Raw genomic sequence first — 24,100 nt, 5'->3', positions numbered from 1 at the left:
TGAATAATTTGTATCCTATGCATAACTAATATCTGTGAATAATTTGTATTCTATGTCCATATAAAATTTTTGTGAATAATTAATATCCTATGTTCATATAAAATGAGTTTTTCCTCTCTATGGTTCCGGTGGCTAAAGAAAAAGGTTTTGTTGGCTGTGCATCTACATTAAAGGGGGGGAAATATCCAAAAATGAGAAAAAAATACCCGATCTCATTTGAAAATCCTTAAAAGAGCAAGCAAAATAGTAAAGAAACTACTGAAGCCTGCAGCAACACTTGCATCAATTTCTCATTGCAAGTCTGCTTTTTGCTGAGAACTTTCATACAATCATATGAACCTTTACTTGTAATTATAAATAAATTCTGAAAAGAAAGGGTTGCAAGAGAAATAAAAGACATCATGCAAAATTTTACATGGCCTTATAATCATTAACTAAACCTTTCACAATACCATATTAAGAGTAATGAAATTTGCTTAATATCCTGATCCAGACTTCCTTCTTGTCCTCATGTTTTTAACCTGAAGTTTTATGGTGTATCTGTAATTAAAGAAATAGTAAAATAATTAGTACAAATACGAAAAATGCTAATCATATTGATTCTCTTTTGCTGCAAACTTTTCTATTCACAACCACAGAAAATGGGACAGTTTAAACTCAACATGAGAATATTATGTAAATATAATTTCTTGTCCAACAATATAGCTCTAAGTTCGATAGAACTACCACCTAAAAAAATCTCTCGTAATTTATTAACATCTCTTATGCTAATGAACCAAGTCAAATGTGGACATAGGCAAGAATGATGCACTGAGATGTAAAATACTAAATCCAAACAAAGATTGAAATGGAAGAAGATGAACAAAGAAAAAGAAAGTGAAAACAACATGTACACCTTGAAATGTAACGATGACAAAGTAGGGTCTTTAAATATTTCAATGCCTTTTCCATACAAAATGTAACCTCTGTAGAAGAAGAGAAAAAGTGGAGGTATATTAATTAGGAAAATTTAATTAGAGAATAAAAATGGCTTTAGACTCCTCTAATACAACATTGAAAGCATAAAAGAGTATGAAATTGGGAAAGAATGAGAAAAATCCAAAAAAAGAGAAAATAGATAAATAGGATCCTTGGCCAAAGAGAGGTGTCAACTCATTTTGTATTATATATATATAGGTTGGATAAATATTGGATAAATAAAAAGGGGGGTTGGCTAAAAATTAAAGTCTTAAAAATAGCAGTCTATGTCTTTAATAAGGTTAAAATCTTCTTCTTATATGGTATAGATGATATGATTGATGGTATGATAATATTAACAATATCAGATGCAGTTGTTTTCTATATATATATATATATATGACCAGATACACCATTGTATTGTAGGTATATAAAATATACGACCAAATCTACTATCGAATAAAATCCGGTTTCTATGTCTAATATAAATTCTTCTAAACTTTGGGTAAGACTCCTAGCAAAACTTTCTGGATGGGTATAATTATTACGATTAATGGACATTAACAATAAAATTATTTTTTGCGATTAAACTCTTATTTGTGAAAATCCTACTCGGTACTCTCTCTCTCTCTCTCTTATTCTATAGACTTGTATAGTAACAATATTATCCAAATTATGAACTGAGATTACCCCTTTTCTACCCTTTTTTTTAATTCACTCTGCTCATCTCTTCTTCCCAATCTTTTAAAGATTTTAACTCTTTTCTTAACTCTTATTTCTTTAACCTCACCCCGGCCACGGTTAAACACTTATACCCTTCTTAGTTATTTTTGGGTTTTACTTTTCTATATATATATTTGTTGTAATCTCAGTTCATAATTTGGATAATATTGTAACTATACAAGTCTATAGAATAAGAGAGAGAGAATACCGAGTAGGATTTTCACAACATAAGAGTTTAATCGCAAAAAAATAATTTTATTGTTAATGTCCATTAATCATAATAATTATACTCATCCAAAAAGTTTTGTTAGGAGCCTTACCCAAAGTTTAGAAGAATTTATATTAGACATAGAAATCGGATTTTATTCGATAGTAGATTTGGCCGTATATTTTATATACATACAACACAGTAGTAGTATCTGTTCAGATATATATAGAAAACAACTGCATCTGATATTGTTAATATTATCATACCATCAATCATATCATTTATACCATCTAAGAAGAAGATTTTAACCCTATTAAAGACAGAGACTACCATTTTTAAGACTTTAATTTTTAGTCAACCCCCCTTTTTATTTATCCAATATTTATCCAACCCCCTCTTATATTGGTACCAGAGCAAGAAGATTTTCGGACCAAAAAGTTTATGAAACAACTTATTTTTGCTAAATACATAAGTTACCATCACCACCTAATATATATTAGTCTTGAGAGCATTAGAAATAACATATAATATAGAGAAACATTAGAATCACAAAAGAGTTTCTTTGAAAAATCAGAACTAGATATTTTAAATACTGAAGATTTTCAAAATTTCCTTCTTTTTGAAATAGAAAGAACTAATATTGAAATACAACAAGAAAAGGATTATATCCGAACCATCAGAAATAAGATAAAACATATCCCATTAGGGTAACATATATGTTAAGACAACATCCTTTAGCTAAAGAAATAGCTTGTAACTATTGGATTTTAAATAGAAATATACTGAGAAAAAAAGAATTAAAGAAAATACTACGAAAGACTAAGACTCTATTAATATCAACTTTAGAATTAGCTAAACAAATAGAAGAATCAGATCTAAAAATAAATAGAGAACTGAGTTATACAGTAAAACCTAGTATTAGTTCAGAAATCATATCAGCTTTAGAGTAGAAAATACAATATATAGAATGAGAAATATATTTAGAAAATCAAAGAATAAAATTCTTTAAGAAACGAAAAATTTGGATGCCATTAGGTTGAACAAAATAGATAAATTAAAGAACCTAGAATATTTAGATTTAAAAATATACCCAGAAAAGAAGTATAGAATATTAAAAGATAATACGGCAATAAAGTGCAATTTTAGTAGTGGAGAACATATATTACATACCGAAGATAAAAAATACAATACCTTAGTAGATTTATTAATCAACTTTGGAGAAAAAACCCAAGAACATAATAAAAACATAATAAGAACACTAGAACTAGTGGAAGCATTACAAACTAAACAAAGAAAGACTCTAGAAAAATTAGAACAAAATTTGGATTTCCTAAAATCACATAGACTAGAAATAGACAGAAAAATACAATTTCTGAACAATAAGTTTAATCTAGAAAAAATACCTACGAAAAATGAAATAGAAAAATTAATTAAAACCATTACAGAAAAACCTAAAGAATTAGAAATACAAACAACTAGATTAGTAGAAAAAATAACACATCAAGTAGAAGTATTAAAAAGTGAGATAAGTACCTTAAAAGAAAAGATAGACACAATAAAAGAAATCGCTCTTTCATGAGTGATTTACAACTAGAACTAGATCCATTATATGAGGAAGCATTAAAATTCACAGAAAGAATTCAACCCAATCCAGAGGGACTGACTAGTTATACTCCTCAAGAGAAAGTGGATCAAACAATAATAAAACAGAATAATACTTTAATAAAGTTGAAATAACACCGAAAAAAGATAAAATTAAAATAAGAAAACCACATTAAGGGTAGAAAAGGGGCCAAAAATAAATAGAAAAGTAATATATATATATATATATATATATATATATATATATATATATATATATATATATATAGATTGTACGCAATTCACATTAAGTTTTTGTTATTTTTTCATTTTTTCCAACAACTAAAAAATAATTGAGGATGTATGATTATATAGTTGTTCAAGACAATTGATAACTTGAGAAAATATGATTATTTTCCTTATCTCAAATAGCTGAAATGATTTGTATGTGAATCCACATAGTAGGATGACAAAAAAGGAACCTTAAGGAGGGTCTCAAATTCTTTGCACGTGTTATAGGAATTTCGACAAAGTTTTGAAGAGATTGTCTCAAACAATTTCTTAAAATAAGCCATTGATAGCTAAAGGTTTTCCTTTTACTGATTTGAAAGGAAGAGTGTATCATGCTTCTCTGTGTATGGTCACTCGCGATTATATATCTCTTAAGCTAAATTTGATTGAAAATCTTATTTTATAAAATTTCCTATTTAAGTACCGTAAATAAAGGAGGAAGTGCATAGTTAGCCACTAACTAGAAATGTCTTTACTCTTTAGCCACTGTTTAAAATGTATTTACTCTTTAGCCAGTACTTAATAAATTTTTATCCACCCGGAAGAAAACACCCACGTGCTAGACATGGGTGCTGTGTGACATGGTGTCCTTATAAACTTCATGAATTTTGTGTAAATATTAAGGACAAAGTGTCCTATCATGTCCTTAACTTTATATGTACAGTGTAAATGTTAAGGATGTGACGTCCGTAACTTCATGTGTGTAGTGTAAATATTAAGGACATAATGTCCTTAACTTGTATTTGCACCTTCTATTGTTAAACTTTAGGACCTCGTGTCCTTAACTTCATATGTGCAATTGAAATGTAGACACGGTTTCCTTAACTTGATGTGTGCAGTGTAAATGTCCTTAACTTTATGAGTGTTGTGTAAATATTAAGGATATTGCGTCCTTAACTTTATGAATGATGTGTAAACATTAAGGACAAAGTGTCATGTCGTGTCCTTAACTTCATATGTGCAGTGTGAATGTTAAGGACAAGGCATCCTTAACTTCATGTGTATAGTGTAAATGTAAAGGATACCATGTCCTTAATATCTACACAGCACTCATGAAGAAAAGGTAAAAATGTCTTTTCCTATCAATTTTAATGGAGTAGTGGCTATTTTTGTCCAGCATTAAAAATATTGGATAAAAATTAAATACCATATTAAAAATGGCTATTGTATTGGAGAAAATTAATATTACACTTGGAATTAATTATGTGGCTGACGTAGCCAGACACGTGGATCATTAGGAAAGTGACAGCTGGAGGAGAGTATTTAAAGAGATGCGAGTCTTAATAGGTACGAGCAAGGCGTCTAAGAGACAAGAAGAAACGTTCGCTCGGGTCTCTTCATAATTTGAAGAGATACCGACGGAATGAACCAAGAAAGCAAAAAATACAAATTCGTTTACCTTTAATTAATGAGCATGAATAATTGGAAACATTACAAAATCTTCATGGAACAGTTACGATTGTCAATTATAATATTTTATTAATGTCATTAATTGCTCATTATGACTCGATTATGAGAGAGAAGAAATGTTGTACTTAGAAATAGCTATAAAGGGAGAGAAATAACATTTGTATGGACACATTGATTATTACTGGAATATACTTATTTACATTACTTTACATTGTTTACTCTGCTACTTCTTTTTCTAATTTTCCTTCCTCATTGCAAAAATATTCCTTTATTTGATTAATAGTAGCCCGAATACTTCTAAAAATAAGCTTTGACCGAAATTTCTATTTTCTATTTAAAGAGCTATCCCATGTCATTTCTACGTAAATAAAGGACAATTGAAGTGTTTAGAAGTTGAGCAACATTGCAAAATAAATGCTCAATTATTTTACAGTAGTGAAAATAGTAACATATTTGTCAAAATTGTGGGGGGAAGAGAAGATGAGGAAGCTAGTTTAATTGAGGAAGCCACTTTCTTTAATGTATACTAGCTGGTCTACAAAAGCATGACGCATGACGCTTCTCCTTTTTTTAGTCCATTGTTCATGATGATAAAAGTTTATATTTGTGATATAATCAATTTGTATAATTAATTTATACTCCTATATGCATATAGCTAAAAGCTAGGTATTTATTTTCTCAACTAAATAAAAAATATCATTTCAAAAGTTATCTTATTAAACCGCGTAAAACACGGAAAAATTCACTAGTTATGAATAATTTTCATATAGATTTACCTAAAAACCAAACCAATTATGACGGAATACAAAAGGTTTTGTGCAAATTAAGGCGCGTGATTATCGATTTTGAAGGTCTTGTCTAATTAATTTTCCAATATTAAGAGCATGCACATGCCCACAAAATTTTAGGTGATTCAAGATTCGTTGTCCGAATTCATAAAAATGACGTGGACATTAACACACGAAAAATTAAAAATCGCCCTAAATTCTTGTTTTATGGCCCTAAAACGCCCAAAAAAAATGAACAATCATGGCTAAATTATGACTATTATTCGTTTGGTTGTTTTTGATGGGCCCACAATTCATGCGATTAGGAGTCTGTCCCCGAATTTATGAAAATGACGTGAATATTAACACATGAAAAATTAAAAATCATCATGACCTTAAACGTCAAAATGACAAACGGTTATGGCGAAACCATGACTATTGTTTGTTAGATTATATTTTATGGGCCCACAACTTCAAGTGATTAGGAGCCTGTCGCCCAATTCGTGAAGATGGATAGACAATGCGCACGAAAAACATAATTATTACACCAGTCTATGAACAAACAGATGATACGAAACGTAATTATTTCACTAAGTTATGAATTACATTTGGACAAGACCTTCGATAGTTATTACATTAGTTGGTTTTCGTTTTTTTGCACATCGTTTTGATTTTCTAGCATTAGAAAGAATTTTTCTTTTCAAGGATTACTTTAATTATCTGGTAAAATAGATATTAGAATAGTGAAGATTATTTTTTCCCCAAAAAGAATATAATTTACTGGTCCAAATATTGCGAAGATTTTAGCTACAAGGGCAATTTTGTACATCCACTTGTAGAGGAGAACCTCTGGAAAGTTCGGTTTTTCTTCTATATTTTTAAAGAGACTCCATATTTTGCTTCCTCTTGCTCTTGCCACCTCTGCCGCTTCAACTTTGAAGGGAAGTTAGAGCTCTCAATCGGACGCGTAAATGGCTGACGAGGATTATGATATGGACGGAGGGTTCGTACAATTTATTTTTCCATCTTCCGTAATTGAATTTTTTACTTGGTTTATGTGTTAATACTCTTTTTTACGAGTATGTACTTTTTTTTTCCCAAAAAGATTAGCTCTTTCTTTCCCTGATTTAGTTTTTGGTGTTAGAGAACCCGAAATTGTTGAGTATTTGAATGAAACGGGTTTAAATGAAAGGAAACAGGATATTGACACTCACGTTGTAGTAGTTGTTTTACTGAATTATTTTTCTTTGTATTTTATTTGGTTATACAATTGTCATCTGTGTAGAGCTTAGCGTTAAGTTTTATGAGTTCGTGTATTAGGGTGTATTTAAGGTTTATGAATCAGGGTTCATATTTAATTATGAAAAAAGTCATCTTTTTGGAGTTGAGAGACTCGGGACTCTCAAAGGAGAAGCTTTTTTATTTGGGTTTTCCACCTGGCGTATGGTTCCTGCTTTTGGGCCCAACTAATCTGGGTTCGTGCAGGAAGTCCGGGTAAAGCGCTCCCTAGCAAAAGCGACTCCATACCATTTTAGACATGAACAAATAAAAGAACTATAATAATAATATCATATTTAAAAAACAATCAGGAAAACAAGTAGCACCCCTCCAATTCAAAAAATGTATCTGCTAGTCAAGTAGTACAAAAGTATTAAAACGTAGAATGAGGCTACACAGGTTCGAACTCATGGCCCTGCACAGAAATTTTTAGGCTTGACCAGATAAGCTAGACGCTTCTTTGTGACAAGTAGTGTCACTTATTTAATTTTACCGTTTTTCTTGTTTTTTCATTTGAATTATAAATAATTAGTAAAGATTTTCGACGAAGCGGTGTTACGTGACACCACTTGGGCTAAGGCAGATCTGCCCCTGCCTAAGGGTCGCTATCGAGACCTCTGTTTAAGGATGAGGGAGAAGTTATTATTATGATTTTAAACCTTTTGATCCTTGTACAACGTGGATATTTGGTACTTTGGTAGGCGCACGTTACGAGTTTGAAGCTAGAAAAAGTGGATTTCTCGGTTAATTAAAAAACTTTTTGGGCCTTTAGTTTGAATAGCAAAATTCATATAACTAGTTTTTTTTATAACCGAGAAATACTGAGGGCTAGTGGTGCATAGTTTGAAACTCAGTGGATAATGGGCCTGCCCTTCTCCACTTAAATACCAAGCTTCTGTCTACGGTAGGGCTCGAAACCCATGATGTGCGCCTAACCACAAGCTGTACTCTTACCGTTAGGCCAAAGCTTGTTGGGGCTCATATAAACAGCTGAGAACTTCTTTATTTTTCCTCTGAGCCTTTTATTTCTTTCTTTTTGAGTTGGAAATGCTTATGCTGCATGGAAACAGTCTTAGTGAAGGACCTTTAGGATAAGGTAGATAGGGGTGCTCTATAGTGGTCCTAGCACTGAGGAAGTTACTGTATTTCTGGCTAGATGGTGCCTTTTATGGATCATCCCTTTGGCTCAAAGTGATTACTGTGTCTCTTAGAAATATTGGGGCTTTATTGTGGTGTTTAAATGATTCTGTGTTGGTTAGCTAGCTGCAGTCAGATAACATTCACTAGTGGTGGACTGAGAACAGAGGGGCAGCTGTGGGGGTGTTTGGCCGTGGGGCTTTTGATTTTGTAGGGGCTTCCTGACACTGCTTGAAATATGATTTATAGCTAATCACATGCTTGAATATGCCAAAATTCAAAACTTTAACTTCTTGGGTGTGAACTGAGTTTTAGAGGTTTTTTTGGGTGGGTTGGAGGGGAGTGTGTGTGGGGGGTGTTAAGTGCGGATCAAGATGAAGTCGTGGAGTGCAATTGGCTAAAGGAGTTAAAAATGGAGTTAACTGCTAAAGTTTCTTAAACCTTCTGTATGCATATGCGCATCTCATGGAACCATGAATTTACAAATTATGGGGATTATGCTATGCGCATCACATTGGTGGGATGACACTTAACTTATGCATCAGTGTTGTTTTGATCTTGTTAGCTCTACAAAAAATTACTATCTTTTATGGTTAAGCATTATCTTACTGGTTTCTTCTTGTCGTCCCTTGCTTATTTGGTTATTGTGGAGATGAATTATGCTGGACCTGGGAAAAGTCATTTGGTCTCTTCTATATTATGCATTTAACTGTGTACATTGATGCAGATACGAGGATGAGCCCATAGAGCCCGAGCCTGATGTAAGATAATTTCATTTCATGCTCCTCAGTATTGGAATGTAATTCGTGTTGCGTAAACAGTACTAACTATCACACATTATTGGGTTTCATTGTCAGGAAGGAGCAGAGGTCGAAGAAGATAATGTCAACAATGAGGAAGTGCCAGACCCCCTTTTGGGTGAAGGTGAGGAAAACCAGAGCAGGAGCCTGTGGAACGACCTCGGAAAACTTCCAAGTATATGACAAAATATGAACTTGCAAGAATCCTGGGTACTCGAGCGCTCCAGATCAGGTCCTTGCCTTTTACTCCCCAATTAGCCATTTTGTAGTTTGAAAAATTGGGGTTTTCATAACTTGAGAGTTCTTTTTGTGCTCATGCAGCATGAATGCTCCTGTTATGGTTGAGTTGGAGGGTGAAACTGATCCGCTTGAGGTGAGACTGTCCTTTAATTTTTGTTATTTTACCTGCTCTCAGTGACATATCAACAAAAATTATATCTGAAGTCATGGCAAAACAAGAGTCTGTCTTGTAAAGTTTGTATAATGTTGAGTAAATCTTCTTTATGTGCATCTTTAATAGATTGCAATGAAAGAGCTCCGAGAAAAGAAGATACCCTTCACAATTCGTCGATATCTGCCTGATGGAAGGCAAGACTTCCTTTGTTATGTTCTGTTGTCCTCTCATTACTCATTGTTCCTTTACTAAAATAGATTATTTTGCTTTTGTTTGTACCAGTTATGAGGATTGGGGAGTTGATGAATTGATCGTTGAGGATACATGGAAGAGACAAGTCGGAGGAGCTTGAAACATGTTTACATGCTGTCTGAATTGTCTACCTGTAGGCTCGTGAAGAACTATTCGGTCGATCAACTTATTCTCTATGAAATCCCAAACTAATTGTGCTCTGTGAAGAACTATTGATGTAGATAAATGCTTGGTGCTCCCTGAAGATCTTACTACTGGTCTTGGTTTTCACATCATAGTGTTTAATAGACTCTGGCTTTTAGTTGGTATCTTAAAATGGTATTCTGCCATTGATTTTCTAAGGAAAGCACATGTGCTTACTCCTGCTGGCTGTTCTTGCTTGTTACTGTTTTATCTTTACTGCTTAAATTACTTTTTAGTTAAGTTACAAATCAAAACACACTTACCCTGCACATGAATAGTGACCGCATGAAATAAATAGGTAAAAAACTGTTGGGGGTCGTTTGGCATAAGGTATAAGAAGATATAGGGGTGGTATAAAAATTTAATACCACCTTAATACTCTGTTTGGTAACAAACCAGATAACACCGGAATATCTTATACCTCATAGAGGGTGGGGTAATTAACATCGGTATAATTTATACCTTCTTTCAGTTGCCGCACTATATTGTGTTTTTCACGCAATTGACCGTCACACTCAAGAAAATAAAAACTCTTGGGAAAGGTAAATGGAAAAAGAAGAAAGAGGTTTTCTGATTGTGGCCGTATAAGTAGAGACAATCCTGCCATAAGATTGGGTGAAGTGCACAAATAACCATTTTTTAGCCTTTTAGGACCGTTATTTGAATGACAATCAAGTATACAAGGTTTTTAAAGTTTAATCGTCTCAATTCTCAATATTGAACTTTTTAGATTTAAACTTCAGACCTTCAGGTATGAAGTTTGAAATTTTAGACCTTAGACCTTAGTTTTGAAGTTTGGTTGCAGTATACATTCAGACCTCATACAGATGTTAATAGACTTCTTCTTGTTAATTATTGAGTAGTTATTTATACATAACTTCGTGAACTTCTTAATATAAATACATTATTGTGGCCAAGGATTTGAATTTTGCCGAACTCGTAGCTAGCACTTTAGCTCCGTTTCTAGAAGTTAGGCTCTAACTTTAGACTCGAAAATATTATGGAGGAGTAACAACAACAGTAAAATGAAGTTTGCCAAAATTGGTTCCTAAATATTTATCCTCTTAAATTTTTTAAAGTAAATACATAGCAATGTTTTACTTAGAATTTTAATTTGTTTTTAGTAATATATTTTTTAATATAAATACTTACAAATATAACTTCTTTGAGCCGATGCAAACTTCTCTATCTTCTTAAGGGTAGAGATAAAGTCTGCGTAGACACTATCCTGACCCACGTGTGAAATACACTGAGTTTGCTATTGTATACTTTTATATATAACTTCTTTTTGAAAAAATAAAACATTTAACACCTTAGTAAAATAAACATATTATTCAAGCTATTATTTATGTAGGACTTTTTAGTATAAGAAATGTAAAAGTTTGATTTTAAAACACAAAACGTGTATTATATTATTTATTATAGAATTTCTTACGTTATTATTCACAGAATAATATTATTCATTATGAGATGATTCGGGAAAGCATAGCACAATCTGTTACCGACTTAAACCAAATGATTACTAATATCTTTATCATCTACTCCAAGCTATTACCTAGTTGTCAATTAATTATACTTAGTGATACTTAAATAAACTAATCTTACCGTACGTGTTTTGCGCATGTATCTAAACCAGTGAATATAAGATCTTTTAGAAAATTATGTTTTACTATTAAATATAGTATGTTTGTATTATAAAATAAAAATTATTTTATACTCCTTAAAATATATATAGTTTTAGTTGAAAAGGCTTATCTATAAAATTTTCCACGTTAATTTTTCTATCTTATTTTTATTTTTTCATCCCAAATACTATTCTTATGCAAACAAATTTACGAATCCTAAGAGTTTTGTCTAACTTGAAAGATAATTTTAATTATACGATGAATTTAACAAATAATTGAATTGGATTTTTTGACTTAACTATTTGGCCTTGATATTAAAAGAACTAATTTATTTTTTGTTGATTCAAATTCTTAATATTAGCTCATCCCAAGTTTTCGATATTTAATTGTAACATGAAAGGGATTACAATTATGTGTCGTTCAAATATGAAAATAATTATATAAGGTAACTAAAATTTAATTATTTAAAGTATTGTGAATGCTAAAAGTTTCAACACTGTTCAAATAAAATTTATTTTTATAAGAATATAAAAATATTACATTAAAACTTGTAATTTAGTTATAAAATAAAAAGTATAATTAAGTTCCTTAAATGGTAATTATTTATCCTATTTAATTATTCAATAAGAAGAAAAAAAACTATTATGTAAGTGTTCAATAATCTTCGTAAATATACAACTTAAAATTGATTCCAGTTATAATGCAATTATTTTAATTTCACAAGTTATCATGCTTCTTTTAAAGTTTAAGCAAGAAAGTATAATCATTAAACATTTAAGATTTTTTTTTTTTGAAAAATTATATATTCTTAAGTTCATTCTGGAAGAAAATGTTAGATAAATATAACAATTTCGACTCGTACATAACTTAATATGTTAATTTAATCAGATATTATATTGATGGAAGAAAAATATTGAACTGTAATTGAAGAGATCTAGATTACGTTGTTTAATAATTTATTTTTTAAAAATCGTGAAATTGTGCTTAAAGACTGTTTCAAAGTAGAAAATGGTGAATTCCATTACCATGTCAAGGTCGGAATAAATATATTACCATGTAAAGGTGGCCGATATGATTTAAAGTTTAAACCTTATTATTTAGATATAAATTTTAAAAAATTCTTGTGGTTCATTGTTATAATGCTTTTGCATTAAATAAACGGTTTTGTGGGTTAATATATTTTTGCCAATTTATATAAGATAGATTCACATACAAGTTCCTAAATATTAGAAATTCTTACATAATTCAAACAAGGAAAGATTTAATAACTAAAATTGTAGGATTTTAGAATCCTATATATTAGGAAAACAATAATATTACTATTTTCGTCCAATGTAAAATGAATTTTAAAATCACACAAATATTGTTAAACTATGTGACTAAATTATAAAATAAATTTTTAAAAAAGCACAAGCTCTTAATAATAATGAATATTGTCATATTTACCCGACGTAATAAAAAAAAATTATGTCATGTAAGAGTATTTTAATGTCTTATCATAACTTCAACATATATGAGTTATGCATTTGCTTTAGTAGTTGAATAATATGTCGACTTGTATTCAAATATTATGCAACAACCATGCTCTTAAAAATTAATTATGTTAGTTTAAATACCTAATAGTATGAATTTCATCTTATTTCTAGTGAAACTCAAATTGAAAAATACGGAAAACAATGAGATATATTATTAGATTTAGTTATCGTACCAAAAAAATCAATTGGATGGGTACTGTCTGTATCTAACTAAGTTTTATCTTGAAAGAAAACAATGATTGTCAAAAAAAATTAAGGTAGAGAATTAACGTTGATTACTATTTTATTTAACACGAAGTATTTTGTAGTGTAATATAATTCTCAAAAGGTGTAAAAGTTTATAATCATTACAATAGTGTTTAAAATATTTATTTTTATTTGTATACATATTTTAAGATATTTTATTGAGTTATGATATAAAATTACAGTTAATTAATTAAAATTATTTGTTAGTAATATTATACACTGACATTGCACTTGAGTTCAACTGATTGAATCTTACTTAATTAAAAAGAAGATTGATATTCTCTTTTATAACGTGAATTGGCGTTGTTAGAATCGTAATGTTGATACCGATATTTGTCACGAATTTATTGTTACAAATTAAAGAGAATAATTTAGTAAGATAAACTTTTAATTGACTTTGAAAATTTAAATATTATAATATCCTGCATAGTTTGAGTAAGACAAGACATAATAAATAAATTTTTATTGATTTGAAAGGTAGAGATATTAGAAAAAAATTACCGCAATTATTCTAATATTTTATCACATTTGAATATTTGGTATCAAAATGCTAAACTTCTTCCTCTTAAATTATTTTCTTAATTTTAATTAACAGATAAGTAAGAAAACAGTTGAAAACAATTTTCGTATGCACGTCTTCAAACTGTGATAATATCTTGATTGACTTTACATAATCATTAACAATTAAAAATAATATATCGTTTGTTTGGATTCAATAAATAAGACATCATGTTACTTGATTATTAACTTTAAAAAAATAAACGTAAACCTTCATACTATTATGGAGTAAAATATGTTCCTTTCCATTGAAAAGTAATGTCTACCTTTCTTTTATTGGTTATTAAATAATTTCTTTAATTTTAATTTATCTTTTAATTTATTTTAGTCCAAGCATTTCAAATGGAAACGGAAGAAAGAGTGAAAATTTTCTATTTGGTATGAGAATACTTAAGCCAAAGCGTGTTTGTGCATAGTTGGTTATAGTTGGAATAAGTAAAAGTTTAATATGGAAAAATTTAGTTGATTTCAAATTCTTAAATATTTAGGATTCTTACATAATTTAAATAAGGAAATAGATTCAATACTAAAGATTATAGTTGGTTTAAAAGTCCTAAATATTAGAAAAATAACTAAACGACTTTTTTGTCTAATGTAAATTCTATTTTTAGAGGGTAAAAAAGGCGAACGACATTTCGCTAAGGGCATTCGTGCTTTTAATATAGTATAGATTATTTTATTGTAAATTATAGTATTTACTATGGATATTATATTAAAAGCACGAAGTCCCTTAGCGAAATGTCGTTCGCCTTTTTTACCCTTTTAAAATAGAGTTCACCCTGGACAAAATAGTCTTTTAATATATAACCTAATATTTGGGAATATTAATTAAATTATTTCTCTAATATTTAGGAATAGTCATAATTATTTTCCTAATATTTAGGATTACAAAACTAATTAAAGTTTATTGATTAAGTTTTTCTATATTCGAACTATGTGCAAACTTATACAATTAAAATTTTGAAATCGAGTAAGAGTTTAGTTATATAATTTATTTCCTTTTAGAATTTATTACTTCAACATCAAATATTTAACCAATAATTGTAATTCAATACTAAAGCACGCTTTTGACTTAGATGTCTCTTACCAAATAGTAGAACTGTTCACTCTTATTCTCAAGTGCCGTATCAATTTGAAACTTAAAGACTAAAACAAACATAAAATAAATTTCATTTAAAGAGTTTATTTGATGACAAGTAAAAGAAAGATGGACATTACTTTAAAACGGAAGGGAACACATTTTTGTCCAAAATAGCATGACGATTCACGTTTCTTTTTCTTAATATAATATTTTCTCTCTTATATTTTGATTAAATTAAGTAACATCATATCTTATTTACTATGAAATATGTGTTATTCTCAATTTCTTGATAGTTATACAAAGTTAAATCAGGATATTATCAGTTGGAAAGCATTTATAGTGAAATTTAGTTATTTTGAACTATTTTCTTATGTACATATCTATCTATATCTATATCTATACCTATAATTATATCTGTATTTATATATCTATCTATACTATATTAAAAACACAATGCCCCTTAGTAAAATATCGTTTCCCTTTTTATTCTTCGTAAGTGCATTTTAAGTTGGACAAAATTGTAAATACAAATAAAATTTATTTTTACACAATTCAAAATTGTGTACGGCAAAAAAGGGAAAAGAAGAAAAGTATAAGTGAGAAACTCCTTTTTAAATTAATATATCTCAAACAAACATGATTGTCATTGGTTTAAAAGGGAAAAAAGAACCGAAAATTTAATATTTAATTTCCCTATTAAAGCCAAGTCAAATTATCGTAGGTTCAAACAGAAAAGGAAGAAGAGATAATAAGCAGGAAACTATTATTTAATATCATTCATCAACCTAATTCTTTTTTTCATTGAGATAGCGTAACTAATAAATATAAATATAATTTATAAATAATCAATAGTTAAAGAGAAGAGCTCAATTCGGGTCGGGCTTGTCAAATATCAATTCACACCCTAATTATTAGGGCTTCTCCGTCTCCCTCTCTCTCTATTTCAACACGGTGATACACGTTCTGTTCTCTCTAAAGCATTTCATCAAACACCATGGATGGGGCGGCGACTGGCTCTGTTATTCCGGCGAACAGGAGGCGGCCGCCGATGGAGGAAGACAGATTAGTCTTCGAGACATCAAAGGGCGTGGAGCCCATAGCTAGTTTCGCTGAGATGGGCATTAAAGATGAACTTCTTAGAGGTGTTTATCAATACGGATTTGAAAAGCCGTCCGCCATTCAACAACGGGCTGTGCTGCCTATTATATCGGGTCGTGATGTCATCGCTCAGGCCCAATCCGGTACCGGTAAAACCTCCATGATTGCACTCACCGTTTGCCAAATTGTGGATACCAAATCTTCCGAGTATGTGTTATCATTCCCTTACTTTTTCCTCACTAGGGTATAGTTTAAAAAAATATTTTTTTTAATGGAAGGTTCAATTTGAATGAAGCATGTAATAAGATGGATATACCTCAGCTAGTTTGGGATTTAGGTTTAGTAGTAGTTGATGATAGTTGTGGTGGGTGGTCAGTATCCGTCCATCCGTAACGGAGTTGTGGTGAGAATGGAGTTCCTTTTGGTAGGGAGCATGTTCCTCCAAAAACCGGGACTACCTGCCGTGAATATGAGGGTATTGACATTGGGTGGGTTTTTTTTTTTTCTATAAGGTAAGATAATGTTTGCACATAAATATTGTTCAAGTAGCAGGCGCTGAGGATGCACTTGCTGATATGCAAGGAATCTCTTCATAATAAGTCCACTTTGACTGCAGCATTAGGCTCCCTATCAAACTCAAGTTCTGACTATATATTTTAGATTACCTATTTCTATGCCCGAATAAAGGGGAAATTATCTTATTTTGTAGGATTAATATCAAAGAGCATTGTGGGCTATTGGCCCCGAGGGTTTTGGTCTAGTGGTTAGAACGCAACTCGATGTGTGGATTAGGCGCCCGTCAAGGATTCAAACTCCCCATACAAAGCTTGATATTTATGTGCATAATGGGTTAGTGGTCGAGGGACTGGCCCGCTACCCATTGAGTTTCAAACCATGCCCCATTGGCCCTCGGTTATAAAAAGAACATTTTATATTATTACTAAACCATCAACAACAATAATAATTGCCTCATTCTAGAACTAGGTGGAGATGTGGAGTTGGCAATATGAAATTTGGTCTTGTTTCGCTCCAATACAACAACTATGTGTCAATCCTAAAAGTTGTTGTAATTTGCTATTTGAATCCTCACGAATCATGTAGTTCTATTTTGGGATTTTTTGCTCCAATGCAACAACTATGACTCAATACAAAAGTAGTTGTAGTTTGCTATATGAATCCTCACTAATCACACCGTTCTATTTTGGGATTGTTTTGCTCCAATACTTAATGATTTGTCTTTTAAGACATTTTGGGGGTTCTTTAAAATTATAGATTCTATGTCTAAACAAAAAATAGTCCTCAGTCCCAAACAAGTTGGGGTCAGTGATAAAAGTACAGCCCGGTGCACAAAGCATCTACACCTCAGTCCCAAAAAAGTTAGGTACTAAATCAAAAAAAATTCCTAGCAAGCCCGGACATAGTGTAAGCTAAGTTGCTCGGACATGGGGTGCGGATCTAGAGGTCAGATCCTCCGAGATGTAAATTCTAAAATTCGTGGATACGGATCCTAATATGGATACAGGTGCGTGGATCCGGCTAAAAATAATTTTAAAAATTAAAAATCTAAGAATATCTCTAAATTATGAGACATTTTGTGGAATACTTACGTATAATTTATAAAGTGTGAATTTCTTTTTATTCTCAAGTTGTAGATAAGTAAATGATTGATTTCCTAGATAAGGTATGTTATCTTCTTCAACTCGAATTTTTACTAGTGTCGTGTCGACACGGGTGCGGCACCTAAACTGCCGTGTCGGAGCAACTTAGAAGGCTAGTCCAACAAAGTTAAAGCACAAGCCTGAAAGACATATTTATTGTATTCTCTATTCACCACACCATTTCATGCGCGACATAAATCCAGAACATCTCAGCAGAGTTTATAAAGAAGCTTAGTACCATGAAAAGTCAGAAAGGCATTTCAATTAACTTCTTTTTAGTTTGTATTTGAAATTTTGAAATTAGACTCATTATCTAGGTTTACACTTGTTGCTTCAAAAAGAGTACTCCTCTCCCACCTCCTTAAAATCCTAAAGCCACATGCTATTTGTTTATAAGAAATTATGATTTGTGATGGTGAGATGTTTATATTTTCGTTCCTATGACTTTTCAGTTTATCGAAATGCAGATATTATTGACGTGTTTAGTTATAACAACATATGACCAGTAAGGTGATTTTGCTTTCTGGTATAATTCAGAATTAGATGATTGCCTTTGCTCCTGGATTTCTAAATTATTTGATCAAGTGAAGCAAAAATAGTAAGGAAATGGGGCTATTGAACTAAAAGTAGTTATTTCCTTTTGGCCACTTATAAAGTTATGAGTTTGTATAATCTTTACCTTGTAAAAAAAGTTATGAATTTATATTCAATTTTTTCCGGTATAAAAAAAGATTATGAATTTATATGCAGTTTGCTCTTTAATGAAGTCTAACAATTTTGGGTGAACTGCCATGTATTTCCTTAGGGTACAAGCATTAATTTTGTCGCCTACGCGGGAGCTCGCAGCTCAAACAGAAAAGGTGATTTTGGCTATTGGAGATTACATTAACGTTCAGGCACATGCATGTATTGGAGGCAAAAGCGTAGGTGAAGATATCAGAAAACTAGAGCATGGAGTACAAGTAGTCTCTGGAACTCCTGGAAGAGTCTGTGACATGATTAAAAGGAGAACTTTACGAACTAGGGGTATAAAATTATTGATTCTTGTAAGTTTATGGCTTTCTTCTGACCTCATATTTTCATTTGCTTGCTGAACTCTTTTTTGTCTGATTACTTCTCCATTAAATTTATTGAGGTCTTACTCTGCTTCTGATGTTTGTTAGGACGAATCTGATGAGATGTTGAGCCGTGGTTTTAAGGATCAGATATATGATGTTTACAGATATCTTCCACCGGAGCTTCAGGTGAGTTGTCTGTTTCTCTAAACGCATACAAAGACTTTCGTTCTTGCTTATTGGGTTTGATTATTTCTACAAACGTTTATTATTCAAGTTGATCAAGATATTACAAATCTTCATCTAGAACTGTCTTTACGCTGTTAATTTTGGCATGTGGCTGCCCACCACTGAATCCTATTGATTGTGCAGCTCCTTATTGATCCCTCATTGATCATTATCTGTTGATAGTGTTGCTTGAATGCGATTCTCATGCATGCTGTTGGTGTCTATGTGATGTCTAGAGGTTTACTTTGTATTCTTTACATTTTGATTTGCTGTTTCTGTTTTTAACTCTGTGATTCAGTAGTTTAGAAAATCAAGAATCCAGTTTGCTTTGCATGTTTTCCTTGCTTTGAGGGAAAGAAACGGGAATGAAAATTGTCTGGGTGTTCCACTTTCTTGGTAGAGTCCTCTTTGTTGTTTGTTATGTATGATACTTTGTTGTATAGAGGAAGAGACGGTCTGTGCCCTCTCGCCAACTAAAAAATGGAACTGAAAATTTTCATTAGATTCTCCCACTGTGCTTTTATGTACTTACATGTGTGTGTATCCGTCTCTTTTTTTCTTTTGGACTGGGGGATAGATAAGTATATTATCGCTTGACATATGTATATTAACTTTGCAGGTTGTACTGATTTCTGCCACTCTTCCAAATGAAATTCTGGAGATAACAAGCAAATTTATGACAGATCCTGTTCGGATTCTTGTAAAACGTGATGAGTTGACTTTAGAGGCAAGTGATGATTGTTCGCACACATGCCCACATACAGGAAATGCAAATGCACTGTCACAATGATACTGACGTACTAACTTTCAACTTGAATTTGTTTTCCTCATGTTGGTTTTTGTTTTGAGTTGTTGCAGGGCATCAAACAGTTCTTTGTCGCGGTTGAGAAAGAAGAGTGGAAATTTGATACACTTTGTGATCTTTATGATACACTCACCATCACCCAGGCTGTTATTTTCTGCAACACAAAACGAAAGGTAACATTGTCACCTGTTTATTTTGCTCCCAAGTGAATCACATTGGGTTCCTTTTTGACAAGTCAAGTGAATTATAGTGGGACTATTGCATTAACTAAGAGATGCTGGATTATTAGGAGCTTTTAGGGGTTTGATTGATTTTTTTTTTTGGGGTGGGGGTTGTGGTTCTCATTCAGGATAGATTTATGTTTTGTATGTGAGTAATTGGATAGCGTTTGAAATCATTCCGATATATGTTGAGCGTCCATTTCAGTGAATTGTGTTCTCTGTATTAATCAGTGGAGAAGCCAAAAGAAATCATTGTACTTTAATGTATGTTGGAGATGGACTAATGAAATAAGTTTTTGACAATGAGGCTGTAATGCACATTGCTTCAGATCTAATATTCCATGAAAAAACAAAGCATATATAAGTAGAGTGCCATTTCGTTCGGCAAAAGATTGAATCGGGGTCATTTGACAGGTTTTGTCAACTCGAATGATTAGCCAGCAGATACTTTGAAAGTCAACCTGTGGCTCCAAAATCGAGTACATTTGCGGCAAGTTAGGAGCATACAGTATGTATACTCCAACTTGAGAGGGAGTTTTAAGAATGTCAATATTAGGAAATTGTGAATATGGCAAAGGTTTACCAGTAATTGTGTTATAGGAACGGGAATCACCTTTTTTCCCATTTTTTATTTAGTCGAAAAAACTATTTAAATTCTTACATGCTTGAGGGAATGTCAAGAATCTCTTCTTTCTTTTTCCGCAAATAGGTGCATTTGTTTTTGTACTATGCCTTTCTAAATGAAGTGCGATTAATGTGACAGGTTGATTGGCTGACTAGCAAGATGCGTGAAAATAATTTTACAGTATCATCTATGCATGGAGATATGCCACAGAAGGAGAGAGATGCTATTATGGCAGAGTTCCGAGGTGGCACGACTCGTGTTCTAATCACCACAGATGTTTGGGCAAGGGGATTGGATGTTCAACAGGCAAGCTCTATGTCCTTTTCTGTTACACAGCCTCCATGCCCTAATTCAGTTCTTTAATTTGTGATATCAAATTTTTAATTGGTTGTAAGCTACTATTACTAATTTTGACAGTCTTGGTAATCCAAGTTTACCTAAGCAATCCCCAAGACTGTACTTGTCGTTGAGATCTATGTAAAGATTAGGTTGTTTTTGCCTGTAGAGTTTGTTCTGGAAGTTGGAACGTGTCCATTATGATCAAGTACAAAAGCTCTAGATACTGTACTTTTTAGTGATGGAGATTGTTTGTTACCTTAAGGATACAATGATAGACTATTACAGGGACTGATCTGGTGCTTGCATTTTTTGTTTTCTAGGTTTTTCCTTTGTAAACATTTCAGTTAATATTACTCGGTTCATTTGGAATGTATAATTTCATTTCTTACCTTGCGGCAAAAGTCAATTAATATAGATGAGAAAAAGGTTTCAAAGGATCGAGAAGAATCAGTGAAGAGGAGTATACCTTCTCTCTGCGGACATCCTACTCACTCCTGATTCAGGAAACATTTCCCTCTTCCCCATCTCGAGATTTCTTCAGTGCTGTGGATAGAGGAGGGAGAATATAGATAATTCATAATCTCTTGATAGATTGTAAAAGTGTTCGACTTGGGCTTTTATTGCAATAGTTATGCTGGAGTTGATCTGGGATATGAAAGATTTCGCTCATACCCATCTCGAAATTTCTTTGGTGGTGTGGATCAGGGAGGCAGAGTTTAGAAGTAGATTCAGAATCTCTTGATAGATTGCAGTGTTTGACTTAGGCTTCTAAGGCAATAGCTATACTGGAATTGATTCTGGATATATATATATATATATATATATATATATTGGTTTTAAGTCGTAGTTGGTGGAATTGATTCTGGATATATATAGGAGTAGCTTTTAATGCAATAATTACTGCTGTTGATTCTGGATATGATTTTACATTCTTTTAGCGAAGGTTAACAAAAGATATGATAGCCCATGATTAAGCAGCTATTTACTTATGTGCAAATACATTTTGTGATATTTGATAGGCTTGTGTACAATCAAGAAGCTATTTTACAGAAAATGCATTTCGGCATACCTGATGGTATCCCTATCAAGGATAAGAATGAAGTGACAAATGATTTACAAATGCCAATAGCTAGAATGTTGACTTAGTTCATACTTGATATTCGGACCTACAGTGGCAAACACATTCTCGTCTGAGTATCCTTGTTTGTTCGCCTCTTTAGGCTGCTACATCTAGGAGAATCTTGTTGCTGTATTATTCTTCTTAGATGTTGCTGTATTATTCTTCTTGCTTTGCTTACTATTTCTATTTCAGGTGTCTCTGGTGATTAATTATGACCTTCCAAACAATAGAGAGCTGTACATTCATCGCATTGGTCGCTCTGGTCGTTTTGGTCGAAAGGTATATTTCTTGTCTTCCTCATAAATTAATCCTTTTTTTAATCACCTTCACGTTGTCTTCTGTTTTTCTTGCTCACTATGCCTGATAATTGTTCCCATGTGCTGCAACTTAAGCTCATCATATGACTACGAAAAGCTTGTAGAAATTTCTAGTACAATGTGTAGCATTTAGCAGATGAATATAACTATTCAATACAAGATTACAACTAAACAAGCACGTCTCCATAGATATATTTGTTTTACAGCCAAAGACCTACTAACGGGAGTGGGATGCCAAATGCCTCATACTCCAAACAATCCCTTGCAATGCCCTTTAGAACTTCAAAAGAGCGCTCTGACAACTGCTTCCACAGAGCTAAAAGAGGACAGCTCCTTAGATGTTTTTATTTTGCGGGCCAAGACCACTTACTGAAAAGTGGTGTAACAAAGGCCTCGTACTCCAAGCTATCTCTTGCAGTGCCCTTTGCTGAAGGAAGTTTAATCTAAAGAAATTCCACAGCACTCTTGACAACTGCTTCATTTGTTCAGCTATTGATCATCCACTCAGTAGTGCAGAGACATATACTTATTTTACAATAGCTAACTTATTGTACTTGCTTTAAATTTTAATATACCTTCCGGAATGTTGTGGCTTCATTGCGCGTTCCCATCGTCCCAAACGTTAGAGAACTTACGGAATCATTTATTTGCTTGGGAACCTTTTAGACATTTGCTTCCTTTTCTCAAATCGCTCCGAAAAGAACTACTTTAATATTCATTCATGTGATATGACTTGTGAATTGTTTTTCCTTCATGGGGTGCAGGGTGTTGCCATAAATTTTGTGAAGAGTGATGACATTAAAATTCTGAGAGACATAGAGCAGTACTACAGTACCCAGATTGATGAAATGCCCATGAACGTTGCTGATTTGATATGAAAGGCTGGAGCTTCCAATCCTTCTGAATATGTCTCTGGTGTGGCTGCATTGGTTTGCCTTCTGAGTGGTTTGTACCAAGGATAAGTTTTTGATGGCGAGAAATTGGTGGATGTTCTATTTATTGGTACTGTGAGACATATTGGCTTTCTTGTGCGTCATATTTTGTTGCGAAGTGTAATTCTGGATGACTGGATGATCTGTTTTAACATAGGCTTGATAAATTTGTCTGAAGAGCTTTGCTGAATTTGCATGTGGTGTTAGTTTCGTCTGTTAAGATGTACAATTATCTGAAACTTATCCTGAATGTGGTGATGATGTGTATAATTCCCTTCTATTTCAACCCATACCTATGGGCTGAAAAGTTTGTAACATTTTTGTCGATCCAAGTAGCTGTATTTCAAAGTCACAAGCTGCCCTCGTATTAGCGGAGCACTCAGGCACTTAGTAAAATTAGAACTCCTGGGGTCAGCATCTCTGTTTGTTCGAGGTCTATGTTATTGGCAATTCGAAAGCATTAATTTTTGCCTGTATATCTCGCGATTTATGGGTGATCTATCGAGATTAATATCGCTACAGTGTTCCTCTCGAAGAGACATTTCTCGTCTTGTCGTCCCTCTACTGATATGACGAGCAAGTCCAAGTTTCTTAGTCCACCTTGTGAGTTACTTGATATTTACATCAAACTATATCAACATGATTAAGTTAATAAGCTAAACCATGGTTAAATGAA

The 24,100-nt window shown here is 32.3% G+C and overlaps 1 protein-coding gene and 1 pseudogene across 1 annotated transcript; both read left to right on the top strand.

Moving 5' to 3' along the window:
* The first annotated feature begins 6,783 nt into the window (after positions 1-6,783).
* LOC107779208 (DNA-directed RNA polymerases II, IV and V subunit 6A-like) lies at positions 6,784-10,163 on the top strand (annotated as a pseudogene).
* Positions 10,164-15,899: 5,736 nt separating this feature from the next.
* LOC107779209 (eukaryotic initiation factor 4A-3-like) lies at positions 15,900-23,614 on the top strand. Its single transcript, XM_016599582.2, has 8 exons — positions 15,900-16,331; positions 18,588-18,828; positions 18,946-19,026; positions 19,685-19,792; positions 19,924-20,043; positions 20,855-21,022; positions 22,368-22,454; positions 23,257-23,614. The coding sequence occupies exons 1-8, from the start codon at positions 16,021-16,023 to the stop codon at positions 23,368-23,370; spliced, it is 1,230 nt and encodes a 409-aa protein (XP_016455068.1). The 5' UTR covers positions 15,900-16,020; the 3' UTR covers positions 23,371-23,614.
* Positions 23,615-24,100: the final 486 nt, after the last annotated feature.

The sequence above is a fragment of the Nicotiana tabacum genome, chromosome 16 (genome assembly GCF_000715075.1).
Source record: "Nicotiana tabacum cultivar K326 chromosome 16, ASM71507v2, whole genome shotgun sequence".
Taxonomy (NCBI): Eukaryota; Viridiplantae; Streptophyta; class Magnoliopsida; order Solanales; family Solanaceae; genus Nicotiana; species Nicotiana tabacum.
This window is presented reverse-complemented; position numbering and strand designations above follow the sequence as displayed.